At 38.5% G+C, this 14,203-nt stretch overlaps 1 protein-coding gene across 1 annotated transcript in view; it reads right to left on the minus strand.

The window, feature by feature from the left end:
* Positions 1 to 14,203, minus strand: part of PLXDC2 (plexin domain containing 2) — a 273,041-nt gene that overhangs the window by 45,190 nt on the left and 213,648 nt on the right. The window contains exons 8-9 of the mRNA XM_064505957.1: positions 6,169 to 6,264; positions 5,202 to 5,283 (exon numbers count right to left, since the gene is read on the minus strand). Of these exons, the coding sequence (XP_064362027.1) occupies positions 5,202 to 5,283; positions 6,169 to 6,264 (178 nt within the window). The remainder of the gene's footprint in view (positions 1 to 5,201; positions 5,284 to 6,168; positions 6,265 to 14,203) is intronic.

The raw sequence follows: 14,203 nt of genomic DNA on the forward strand, positions 1-14,203 counted from the left end.
GCAGGAAACTGCTGCCAGGCTGCAGAGGAGCTGCTCAGGGCTGGACTCCTGGAAGAGGCACATGCTTTGAGGCTTGGGTTAAGCACCTTGCCACCCCACAGACCCGCAGGCAGGGGGTGACATGCCTTCAGGGACCCCAGTTCAGTTACCTCTTCTGCCTCGGTGAATCTCTAACCAGTGGGGCATCCACACAGACGACGTGGGCTTGCTCAGTCTTCTGTCTTGCTGAATTTTGCTCTTGCCCAGCTTCCATGTGGTTGAGCTTGTAGGTAGGGACGTAACATCTCGTCTCCAGATGACCTTCACTTAATTTGACTTGGGCGGACGGGCCGCCTCTCAATCCCAACCCGGAAAAGGTACCATAGTATCTATGGTTCATTAAGTAGTAATGAAGTGAAGCATGAAAGACACACAAAACTGGAGTCTCCAGGCTGCACAGAATGCAGGACTGTGTCCTTTGTGTGCTTATTTCTGAACTCACTGAAATATCAGTAGTTCCATATCACTGCCAAAGTCTGAGACCTTCCTTAAGTTCACCAAAACAAAAACATCATTATCAACAGAATATGAACATAAATCTTTTCAAAATTTCGTATGGAGGTAGCTTTTAAAAAATTCCTTGATCTTTTCAGCATCATATTTCCACATTAATTTAGTGCCAGCTCTTCTTTAACAAACACGATTTATTTCTTGACCAATTAACTTCAAATATTTCCAAGGGAACTCATTATTTCACTAGTGTGAGCAAACTGTACAAAATGAGCCTATAATGTAATGGCAAAGTTGCCCATTAAAGCTTCAAAAAATTTTTCCTAAAAAATGACCTCTTTAACATGCATGCTATATCAAGTGTCTAGGGTATATAAACATTTTCAGAAGCACAAAAAGATGATATAAATGGATCTAACCACAATGAATTCTCTCAGTTTCTACATGCTGGGAAGTCGGAGATAATGTAGAGAAAATAATCCAAGTTTCAGCCACAGATGATTACTATTAGATGCCACGTGTTTCTGGTGTTTTATAGATACAAATCCTTGTGTAGGATAAAGCTATGATACTATCTTAGCTTATATATTTATGTATACTTAGTCTCTTTTACTTGTGGAATGGTTCTCCCTCTTATACATGGTTTAAGTTTTTTTTTTAAATCCTTGGGGATCCTCCATCTGCAGAAGAACGTAAATGAAGGCGATGTGCCTTTGCTTTAGTCGTGGTGCAACTGCATGACATACGTCATTCTGGATTTCAGAGTGAATCCTCTGACAATACCTTATGAAAGTAAAACTGTGATTTAAGCTTGTTGACAGTAGCAGGAGAAGAGGATTTTGCTCTGAATTACCTACAGGAAGAACCTACCTCTCTCTACAGACTGCAGAGTGGGCACACTAGCTGGGCTTAAGTAAACAACCCACTGTGCTGTGGAATAAAGCTATTTTCCTTCCAACAGAGTGCCCACATGGGGGAGTACAATTATTCTGCAATGGCTCTGCTAGTCAATTTTCCTTGTGCAGTTCAGAGTTTTAGATAAACTTTCTGCTTTTCCAACAACTGTACTTTGTTGTGTGAATGATTCAATCTATAGTTTAAATTTTATGCAAGAAAAAAACAGAGGATGCTGTTCTTGCTAAAAATATAGCTCTGGATAAACAGGGTCATAATCTGTTGAGAAGAAAAGTGTTGTAGAAATGACAGACTTATTTGCTAGATACATGCTTGCTTGTTGTCCGGGGGGAAGCTCGTCTGCTCTGGGAGATCTCACTTTAGCGATCTCCAGAGTGCTACCACGGTTCTGCAGAAGGAACGTCACTGTGTGTCAGCCACATCTGTGACTCTCATATTGCTCCATAACTGCCTCCTCTCTGGCAAAAAGACACTCTGCCTCTGCAGAGTTCAGACGGAGAGATCAGTCAGTCAAACATTGCTACACTCAAACCTTCTAGCACCAGGTTCAATGCTTTCTCCAGGCTTTTGCACCAAATGCTAATTGCTTTCCACCTCTGGGGTTTGTCTACAGCCATAAGATACGACCTTTTATGTGTCACTCCCTGGACCAGCCTGTCCAGTTGGCTACACCACTTTCCACTTCATAACTCAGAAGCACTACTCATGCATTCTTCCCAAGCATCGCTTCTGCTTGCTTCAAAACCTCCTCTGAGCACTCATTGTAAATTGAAGTGTAAATATTAATATTCTTTATACACAAACCACTTCTGAAATGTCTAAGTTAATACTTCATGTAATGCTTTGCCCTTGTTTTTCCAAGTAAATTTTATTCTGCTGCAGCAGAACAATGTTTATCACAACAGGAGATAAAAGTCTAGGGTGACTGTTTTACAAGGCTGGTGACTGAAGAGCAGTGACACACAGAAAAAGCTGCAGAACTGTGATGAAGGAATTGCAGTTTTCTACCCTTCAGGATTTTTAAACAGAACAGTCAGGTATTCTTCTTGAGCAAGCACTTCTTTATCACATGCAAAAAGACCACTCTACCACAGCTAATTTATTTTTTGGGGGAGTAAAAACTTAAAGTAGTACTGAAGTAAATAATTCTGAGTACACTGTTGTGATCCAGACATACAGAATAAGTAACAAGAAAATGCTTTTTTTTTAATCTCCCAAAATTAAATTAACATCCTGAGGAACAGAAAGGTAAAAGAAGAGAGGTTTTGGTCTAGAACATGGACTAAAGTATCCAGAAGTAGTAGGAGGCAGCAGAAAATATTTCCAAAGCTGAGATAGGAATGAGTCTGGAGCACAATGATTCTATACCGTAATGTGCCCTAAGTACAATGATGCTCAATCTTCATGTTTTGGAAAGCAAGTTGACGCTTTTCACAAAATTTGCATCCACTTAATACTTTTGATCTATTTGTTGAAATAACCTGCTAGTTTCAGAAGGTAGAGGGAAGAAGGCCAAACATGGCAACGGAGCCTGCAAGAGACATCATCATCACATAGCCTTGCTTCCAAAGAAAATAAGGATTTGAGAGATCAAGTATAAAATCAATCTTAAATTAAGATTCTCAGTGGCTTGGAGCTCATCTTTGGAGGTTTTCCAGCTCCAGCTGGACCAAGTCTTGAACAAACAGATCAGACCTCATAGCTCACCCTGCTTTGAGCAGGAGGCTGGGGTAGGTGACCTCTTGAAGAACCTTCCAACCTGAACTGCTTTATGATTCTATACACTTTCCTCCATTTGCTTAAACCTGGCTTACTACCACTCATTTTTATGCAGGCAGATTGGATGGTATGACTGTTTTAAAACTACTTGTGTATAAACTAGTACAATTCCTGTGCAGAGGCATAATCTTAGTTTGCTCTTCTGGATCCATCCTTTTTTTAAGGAATTAAATCCCATTCCAGCTCTTGCTGCTAGTCAAAAAATGTCCAAACACAGTCTGCATGAAATGAGAATCTCACTACTATCAGTAATGGTCTAACTAATAGCAATAAAACTGTTCTTTCTATCTTCTGCTGCTCATCAAAGGCACAACAGTGTTGCAGCACAGAGCTTGCTGTTTTCAGGAAACAGTGCAGGGGCTTACAGTAGGTTCATCTTTGATTGCAGTGTGATCTTCACAGAAAAAAAAAAAAGAGTAAGAATCTCATTCAAGAGACCTTAATTGGATAGAAATGGATAGAAATAGGTGTGTTAACAAGGTGTATTTTTCAGGGGTAAGTTACACTGCGGCAGTTGTAAAGGAGGAGGGGGGCAGTCACATACTCATCTAAATACATGGAGGGGAAAGCAGTGCAACTACATGCCTGGTGTTGCTTCATGCTACTGGTGAAGAATAAAACCCTTTAGGTCTCCACAGTAATTTGTGCCTTAGTGAGTGAATCAGATTTTCCAGAAGTTCTAGAATCCAGGAAGCTCTTTTCTTCAGAAATTACAGAACAAAACAAAGGGTTTCTAGGTTTGCCTGCTCTTTGTAAGAGGTCTGAACCTTACCATCTTTTCAAATGTTACCAGCTATAATCGAGATTATCCAAAGAGAAATTAGAACACTGGCTACAAAGCAACAGACCTTGCTCATACCAAAGCCAACAGATACTCACTGCTGCAACACTTACTAACGGAAGGAAGGAAGGAACAATGCCCAAACCCAAGAAACTGGCTAAAGCATGCAAGATCCATTCATGGTTACTTGAAACACTTTGCTACAGGTATGCTCACCCTTGAAGACATCTGCCATGTTTTATGTGAAATGATTTCATATAGCTTTAATTCCACTCAAAAGGAGCTTTTTGTAAGACAAACTGAGAACAGGAAACTTCTCCATTGACTTATTACCAGAGTAGAAGCTGAAGAAAAAGTAATAAAATTGACCCCAAATTCCTAATTCCATGTCACTTTCAACAACTATTTGGCAGTTCTTCCGCATTCATTGCACAATTTTAGAACGCTAACAGCCTTTTCTTCTTTTGTTATGCATCCACTTTATACATAACACTTCTGAACCTAATCACTAGGGTTGAAAAACATAAACATAATAGATATCCATTATGATACTGCATTTTGCATCGGAGAACCAGTGTTAATAAAGTCATGTTACCAAGGTCACTGACTGAAGAACTTTTTGGAAGAGCTATGACCATGGAGTTCCCATTTTGCTACTGGCCCTCCAGCTGCTCCACAGATTCTACATGGTTCCCACTACTGACTTGACTGTCATCGTGAAGGTGGTGGTGAGAGGCTGAGGAGACCCAATGTGCTCACTAAGCATGATAAAAGAAGTTAAAAAAGAAATGACTCTGAGTCTTTGGACGTTTTGGTTTCCCTACCGTTAAGAGAACAAGTATCTCTTATAGTTACATTGCCACCTGGCATGTACATGTGGTTAAATTATTTTTGACAAAGACAGCAATATAGGGAGAAAATGTGAATTTAATTAGGATCTGTATTTCTTTCTTTCCTTCAAAAGGCTTTTAAAGAAGGGTTAAGAAAATAGAAACAAGAGATTAACGCCTAAAACAACTGTTTTGATCGTTCTTGCCTAATTTCTTTGCTGAAGTGAAATGGGACAACGATGTGTTGCTAGTGACAGCGATTGAGGTGTATGTTCATGTGAAAGCACGTACAGAGACTTTACACATAACAATTCTTTCTGCTGAATCACCTACAGGCAAACTTTTGGGGTATCCTTTGAGCACAGCTGTACATCCAAGTCAAAAAAAACTCAATTCCTTTTCTTTACCTCTGGAGTTTACTGCACCAACTGCAGTTGAAGCCAATCTGGGCAGTGACACAGGGACCACAGCTGTTAAACTGGAGACAAGCTGGGAAGTAGATAAACAAACAAATTATTACATTAGTCACAGAAACAATTCTCACAAGTGCAAAAGAAGGATACATCTTCTGAAAATATATATTAAGGGAATCAACAGATTCACAGATGTCCAACATAACACACTAAAACCAGCCTATTACCATGTAGTGCACAATCATGTACACAGAGGTACATTTTATCTGTAGGATTTAATTTGTATTCCATTTGTAAATGTAATTCCATTTCCACAACTCTTCTGTCAGCTTCATAGCTAAATTTTTATCTTTCTGCTTAGTATTAAGCATTTCTTTAAACCTCCTTCTTCCCTGGCACCAGTGTTCTCGGGTATAGCTAACATTCTGACATATGCAGATAATAAGACTGGCAGGAAAGTATGCAAGAACTGTAATTGGATTAGAAAAAAGGAAAGGAGTGGTTTCCAGTTTTTCACAGTAGAACAGCTGGCAATTTAAACCCAGAGATTTCTAAACAATGTAGTTTTACCCTGGACAAAAGAGGCAGATGAACTGCAAAGTGTGCAGAGATGGGATGCACTGTACACAGAAGTGTTTGTGTTTGTCTTGCAAGCATGAAAACTGTTCCTTTTCTTGAGGAAACAAATTTACAGGTGATATAAGCAATCTTCTGAAAAATGATTTGGCACAGATTTCACTTATGACCTGCTTGGAGCTCTATACCTATAAACTAACTTGAGATACAAGAGGATGCTTTGGATAATGCATCATCCAGCTGGGAATAAATTTGAGAAAGGATAAATCAATCTATCCATGATTCCAGATCCACAGATAAAAGAAAATATTTTAAATTGTTGGGAGGGGGCAGGGTGAGGCGGCATTCTCCCCAAATTTGGCTCCAGCCTATGTTTTTTACTTACTGGGTAGAGGTATCATTTCAACAGCCGACAGATTGGTAATCTTTGACATCTGTAGCTCCACCCTGTGGTACTCATAAATTGTTCTTCTACGGACATCTACCAGGAAAGAAAAATAAAAATATTTTCATAGTTTATTACTCTGCTGTCTGTACCTTGTGAAAAATAGGGGATGTAATGATTGCTTACTGTACCTTATGTGCACACAATACCAATTTTCCTCAAGGATACATTTTTAACTTTAGACATCTTAAAGGAAAATGTAAAAGCTCCAGATAGGGAGTTTTTCGCTTGAGAAACCCTCAGAGCTGACAGAATAGGTACCTATCCCCAGAGAAGGATTATGAAAATGCTGAGTGAGCTCTCAAGCATTTTATTCATTCATTTCGGCAGAAATCCTAGAGACATCTTCAGACATTCAGACATTTTAAGGTATATGTCAGATGCTTGCTTTCCTAAGATATTTCTCAGCTTACTATTTGAGAGAAATGCTTTATATGCTCAGCTGGTTACTTGTTGTCAAGATGTGCAAACGAAACTGATTTCATTGCTTAATCAAATTTGTCAGCTACAAGCTAGTTCACATCCAAATGCACTAGCACAATTTTTTATATAACAAAAATATATTAAAGGATGCAAGTCAAGTCTTCCTAAACAGGCAATGGAATGTATAATCTTTACACAAGTTGACTGCATCTAACTTTCTCAAGGCAGAAATTCAATACAGTCAACACACTGCTCTTATGGGCTTTGAACACATAGATGACTCTACCCAAGTAAAAGATATAATGATGATTTTTTGGTGTTCCAGATTCAAAATTATGTCCCTTTTGAAGGCCTGCTAAACGTCAATTGAAATTAATGCTAAATACAATCAGCGATTTTCTGTGGAATCACTCCATAGGAATAAATGGCCACATATAAAGAATTAGCAGGTTACTCTGGTCAATGTGTGGGCTGAGTCTATGTGCAATGGAAGTAAAGGAATTATAGACAGCCACAAACTTAACTGTAGGTGGCAACTGTTGGCTGCCAGCCCTGTATGACTAGGGCATATGTTGCTTACTGTTAGAAAAGCTGTGTTTCTGCAGCCTTAAGTGAGTGCACTTGGGCTTCCCAGCTGTTAGACAATCACATAGCATCAAAACAGAAGTATTTTTCACAATCTCCTGGTAGACATTTTTCAGATAAAAAAAGGAACCTCATCTAAAATAAAGCAAATAATAAATAATAATCCCTAAGGGACAAGAAAAAGTGCACTACAGTCTCCTCTGGCTAAGGTACCTTTTGGCATAAGGAGACAAGGCTTACTAGCAAAAGAGGGACAACAAACCTCTAAAAGCGTAAGTCTGAGTCATCAACAACACACAAAAAATAATCATTGAGCTATAGGTACTGGCTGGAATAAACAGGGGAACCTCTAAGAAGGGAGGCTGTGCAGGAATGTGGCAATTCTCTCCTGTCTTGGCAAGAGTCGTGCTGGAGGAAGCAGCTTCCTTGTTCTCCCTCACTGCAAAAGCTTTCAGGCACAGGTAAGCAGGATCTAGCTTTCAGACAGTATTTCTACTTAGCTCCAAAACAGCTCCATTGCCAAGCAACTCCTCTTGTCATTTATTTGAGGCTGACTTTGCTATGGCTTAACCCCTCCCTGATAGTTGATATCTGTCTTTGTCTCAAATGCACATATTAATTGGGCCAGTTTACACATTTTACCTGCAAAGTCATTCTGACTGGATAAAGGACAGATATTGGGACATGCCAAATATTTACCCTAGAAAATGCCTTATACTTATCCACGTCCTATAAACCCACTGGGCAGAAAAGGCTTTGAAGATGCAGCTAATCTTGTGCTGGGGTGGAGAAAAATGCTTGCCAGCAGTGGAAGACTTAGGCTCCCAGGATAGCAAGTCCTATAAAAGCACCTGCCAAATCAGAGTGACTAAGAAATGTGTTTGAAATGAACTTCTGCCAATGCTGAAGGCTTTAATTTGTTTCCACAGAAATCATGATCCTTCTGTCCAAAAAAAAAAAAAAAAAAAAAAAAAAGTAAATGAATACATAAATTAAATCAGTGGGTGTTGGCACTTTAATTGAACTCCACTGCATCTCATCAGCAGCAGTAGAGACTGGTATGCTATAATCCTCTTTGCTCTGAATTTTCCCTAATAAATTCCTATCAGGGCTTGCAAGAAATAAGGAATTTCTGGCTTCCCCAAAATTCAGTGAGAATCAGTGACTCAGGTCACAGACATTTTTATCTCACCCAATGCATGAAACTGCTAATAAACACTGATGTGAAGAGAATTATGTTTGATATCCAAAAAATCATTGCTAGTCATGCATAGTTCAGCATGACTGCTGAACCCATTAAATTGCAGTTCCTAGTGGAGCCAGGTTTGATCTTCTCTTCTTCAGCAAGAAGACTGTGCCTACAGCAGGTTGTGGGTTTGCAGTCGAGGGATCTACCTACTGTAAGAAACCTGAGCATAGACAGCTACTTGCATAGTGATGTCCTAACTGCTTCATAAATACTTGCAGGCAGGTGGCTGGACGCACAAGCCTTCAGGTTTCTGTGCACGGCCAAGCTATAAAAAAGCAGGTGCAGAGTCTTTCAAAAGTCTGACTTGAAGCACACTGTGCATAGCTCCTCAAAATGCACTTATTCCTCACTATTTAGAATTCTGAGGCCACATCCTCCTAACAAGCTAGAAAAGATAAACCCAACAAGATAAACAGAAAAATGAATACTCTCCTCCCTGCCCCTCAAATCTGCCCCTGTCCAACCCAAGACACAGGCTACCTCTCATTCAGGTGGCGGTTGTTCTTTTTTTTTAAGGTGTTTGCTTAGCTATTTTACAAACAAGTATAAATGCAAAATGACAAAGAGTTTATTGACCCAAGTACTTCAGTATGTCTTGTAACTCAGGAAATACTAGGGAATCATTTGGCTTACTAACAGACAAAAATTAAGCTTCATGTGTAAGTATTCTCCTGAAAAGGGACGCTATAATGTCAGGTCTAACAGAGAAGGGAAGAAAGGAAAAGGATACATATTTTTAAGGCATAATTCCTGGTTCAGGAATGTTTCAGAAAATCTCTATACACTCCTCTATTTATGAAAATATTTTAATAATCTGAAGGTCATTCTGGGTTTCTCAAACATTCTTTTTAATTGAATGATATGAACAGCTTATAATTTTTCAACAACAGAGTCTATTTTATACATTTGGTTTCATTTACAGCATGGTCTAAATTGTTTTTTGGTTTCCTTCCATGGCATATACACATGCTGTCTTTGAATATGGAGCCAAAGTACATTCCCAGCAGAAAGAGATGAAGAAAAAAATAGCTACTTGAGGTAAGTACATTCCTCAGTGCCCTAGAGAGATAACATGTGGGGTCAGAAGGCCAGCTGAAAGAATCCTTTCAAGGGCTTCAGCAATGGATAGGCAAATTACAGATGTACAAGATTTTGGTCTAACAAAATGTTTCTTCATGGTTTTATCACAGTGGTTTTAAATTTAATAATGACATATAAATACTCTATGAAACGGAACTTCCAGAGTTAAGTAAATTTACTAAACAGAGAGAGTGCTCTGGAGATGGAACAGTACCAGAAGAGCAGCAATGACTTAGCAACGCACCTGAAGGGTCAGTAACTAGTAATAAACTGTTCTAAATACGTGTTCAACAGATGCACAACCTCACATGTACTTTCCCATCACATAATCGCTTTTCCTTATACAGCATTCCTCAACTAGAACCAACAACCTAGTGAAATGTAAAAATGTCAGAGAAGCTGGTATGCCTTTTTTAAATTATACACTCACAGACAAAAAGCTCTGTCAGTGAAAGCTCCCTAGGGAATCAAGATCAGCCATATACCCACCAGAAACTGCTAAACAATAGCATATGTATTCATACAGCTGCAGTAGCTGCAGTTTCATCTTTAAGTCTAGCAGATAAAGAGAACACAAATGATGAGATGATGTATTTGATTATGCAGAAGCCAATTAGAAGCAAACAATTTCTGAAACATATTTAGCTTACTCTGCCAGCAATTTGCAAAAAATACAAGGGATACAGAAGGGTAGGGGACAGCCACTGTATTATACCGTCACTTCTTTTCTTCAATGGGCGGTTTGCTCAGCACAACCTGCTACATAAAATCTTCATGAACTGGAGCAAGTACATATTCTGCCAACCTGGTATATCTGATTGCCACCACAAAAAAAGGTCAGAATACCAAAGAAAGTTTTATTCTCTGCCTTTAACAGCTTCAAAGTGTTAAAATTATCGACAGCAATTTTAGTAATCAAGGCACTGACACTCAGCCCAAACATGACTGCAACCAGACTACTGCAATTGCTACCTTGGTCCCAGTTACACATACATGTCTGAATCTTGATCAAAACTCAGATTCCCTAGATAGATATATTCACTTTTATCATTCTCCTAAAAGCTACTCAGAATCCTTTAAAAGTCAGAAGCTGGGTCTCAAAGACATGTAATCCACTAATAAGCAAACCAATGCAGTAAGCTCCAGAAATACCTGCTTTATGAACAATGTAAGAATTCTTCAACAATGTTCTGTGTCTATTACACATCGTTTACTTGGAAATTCTCCATGTCCTTGAAGATCTACCCCAAACTGTGATGCCAGCTGAGCTGCTTCTTGGTACAGAATCTAGGTCTGAAGGACCCGTTTTATCCTCTTATATCATCGTTACACCACGATACCAAATTCTGAGATTGGTTGATGGCCAGTTACAGCCCCGGCGAAAACAAGAACATGTTTAACTTAAATCACCTAGAATCAGCCCCTGAAGTGCTTTTATGTCGCCAAAGACTGGCAGCATGCCCACCTCTTACCCTCACTCTGTTCCTGAATCAGACATACGGTGCCAAGGATCTCAGCTGCCTGGCTAAACCCTTTAGGGCCAGCAGACAAACACACAGGGCTGGAGGATTTGGCACTCTGTGTGATTATTTACACCAGTGGAAAGTAAGAATAAATACTGAAAATTTAGAACAGGCCCACTTTGCACAGAGGTAAATGACAAGATTACTAGCAAGGCAGGAGCAAATTAGGCTTTGCAGTTTCCCAGATGGTGCTGCACCTTTATATGAAAAATATTACAAAATAAACTAGAAATCTTATTTTAGCCTTTATGATGATAATGCTAAAGTTATTTTAGGGGTCTCATTGCTATAAACAAACTGGAACAAAATCTTTAGCAAACAGCTATAACCTGCAGAGATGTCACTTAATTATATGCTTGAGTTGCACTACATGTTGAGTGGCACAAATTGCACTGAAACTGGAACGCTACTAACACATAGCTAAGCTACAAATTCATTTATACAGAGTGTTGATGAGTAATTTCAGTGTTATTAAATGTTGGGTTGTCAAAGTATGGATTTTCTAAAACAGCTGTACCTCATGTACCCACCTAATGTAGAGGCCAATATCATGGAGAAAAATCCAGCCATTATTTTTAATAGGAAGACTAGCAACTCACTAGGCAGATCCCTGAATCTGGCACTATCTCATTTTAACAGTGTATTTCATGCTCTAGTGGAACACCATGCACAATTTGGGTGTGCATACTGAAGGGCTTTTTCACTGATAAAATAAAATAAAATATTAGTTGCAGGAAATTGCATGCTTCACTTCATGCACAATAAAAAAGCTAACTGAAAGAAAATAGGGAGAGAGCACTGAAACAAAGGAGAGAAAAGGAGTAACCCTGAAGGAAAGGAAGGACCTTGGAGAGGGAAGTTGATAGGCCAAGAAGTTAAAAAGAGACCTTGGGAGTTTGCAAAAGGGAGAGCGACAGACAGTTGCTAACTGAAAGGACTGAGAAGAGAATTCCAAGGACAGCTGAGAAGAGATGAGAAATAAGAAGGAACAGGGAAGAGAAGGTGGTGGCAGTGGGACAGGGGCACAGTTCTTCATACAGTGAAGACACTGAAGAAAAGAGAGGAGAGAAGACTTGCTGAAAGATGCAAAGCTATCCCCTAGTTTTGCTATCTACAGTCATGCTGTTGTCTAACTGGAAAACTTCTGTTAAATTTTCTTAGGATCTCTGTTACAAAAAAGAAAGAAATTCATTTAGAAGTTTCCAGCATGTCTGTTGGAGAAGAAAACAGGACAGTCCCACTAACTTAGCAGAAAACTCAGAAGCCGAGGTCTTGAGCCTGGCTCACTTTGTCTGGATTACACGGAAGAAGCAGAAACCTTTCTGCTGAAATTCACTGATGGACTTAATATTCCACATCCCTGCCATATAAATCTCTGAATTTAGGGCTTTTCTTGTTAACCTTGGTGTCAAATAAAAATTCTCTTTCCTTCACGCATTACCTTTTATTCCAAAGCACCTCCAGACTATATACGGATATATGTATTTATATATTGCATATACATATATAAAACATAGCTGCTAATATGCATCATCATCATTTATCATATACAGGCATGAAAATAAAGACATTGGTTACATTCAAGTAGTAGCAGTTACATTCAGTAGTAGCAGATCAAGATAAAAATTCAAAAAAATACACAACCAATAGGCAGAAAGTCACCTGACAAAAAAGTCTCCCATCTTCATACTCTTAACTCTTAAAAGATAAGGCAACAAAATGCAGGCACAATATGTAAGTATCTGTATTTTTTTAGGAAGAGATAAAATAGGTGTTACTGCAAAGCCTTTAAATGTATGAGCATGTTAACAAAAATAAGTATGAAATACTTGAGGTACTCCACTTAAAAATGTTCAGAAAATCCTTTCTTTTGGTCCTCAGTTCTTCTAGACAATCATTTTCAGTCCTGATTAACTTGCACTTTGGAAATGAAATAGCTGATCATAAAGGAAGTGTACTTTTCCCCCTCAAAATGGAGCAGGTTTGCCTAGCTTTAGAAGACACATTTCAGAAGTATTTGCAAAATTATTATTAACTTTTTGAATAGCACATCTGAAAAAATGATAAATAGCTCATTCTAAATCCTCCAGATTTACTTCAGTAAAACGAGTATTATTTTGAAATTTTAGAATTGATTTTCAGCAGTGTTCAGCATGCAGAGTGCACCAAAGATGTTCAGCACTTTTGAAAAGCAAGTCTTTACAGACTTTTCTAACTACTCCAAAAATTATGAAGGTAAATAGAGGACAGTTGCTTCATGAGCAGTTCCTCCTGGAATATTGAACTATGTACTTGAGTTGTGAACATAATACTATGAACATTGATAAAATATATTACCCCACTGAAACACTGAAAATAGTTTTGGATTTTTGGGAGAGGAAAAAGCAGAGGACCAATGGAAAATAAGTAAACAAGGTGTAGTTTTGTAAAACATCCAGCTGAGAGAAATCACCACGTAACTCACAGTGTCACTCTGTCTGTGCTTTACACCACTGAATTTTCAATTATGTTTAATTTTATTATTAATGGAAAAAACTTATTATTTATTTATGCCTAGCAAAAGCCAACATGCCATAACTACACTTTCTAGGGAGCAGCGATGACCCAGGTTACAAAACTGTAACTGAAACTGTCTATCATTCAAGTTCCCAGAGAATTAACTCGGATAAACTTTGTGATGGAAAGTGAACCAAGCCAAATGAAGAATTTTGCATATAAGTTTTTCAGTTTTGCAATATGAATTCATGTCAATAACCACAGAACATCTGGAATAGTTTGGACTGTTGTCTGGCATGGATTTTGATAAAATAGGTTTGCCTTGCTTTTTTATACTTTTTTATTTTTATTTTGCAGACAGAGGAAAGACAGAAAATGCCAGAAATTCCATGATAGCTGAAAGGCACCTTTTTGATGAAGAATGATTAGTATTAAAATGTCAAATAACTTACTGTGTCTTGAAAGAGAGCTCCTTGACAGGAGAGTTTCAACAGACTGAACAATGTAAAAACACATGCTAGATAGTGTTTGCTGTAAGTGAAAGGAAAAACTTTCACTTATAGTATCCTGAAACTACAAACATAATTTCCTTTGAAGAAATGGGATTTTGCTATTATAT

Source organism: Dromaius novaehollandiae, chromosome 2 (genome assembly GCF_036370855.1).
Source record: "Dromaius novaehollandiae isolate bDroNov1 chromosome 2, bDroNov1.hap1, whole genome shotgun sequence".
In the NCBI taxonomy this organism is placed as follows: Eukaryota; Metazoa; Chordata; class Aves; order Casuariiformes; family Dromaiidae; genus Dromaius; species Dromaius novaehollandiae.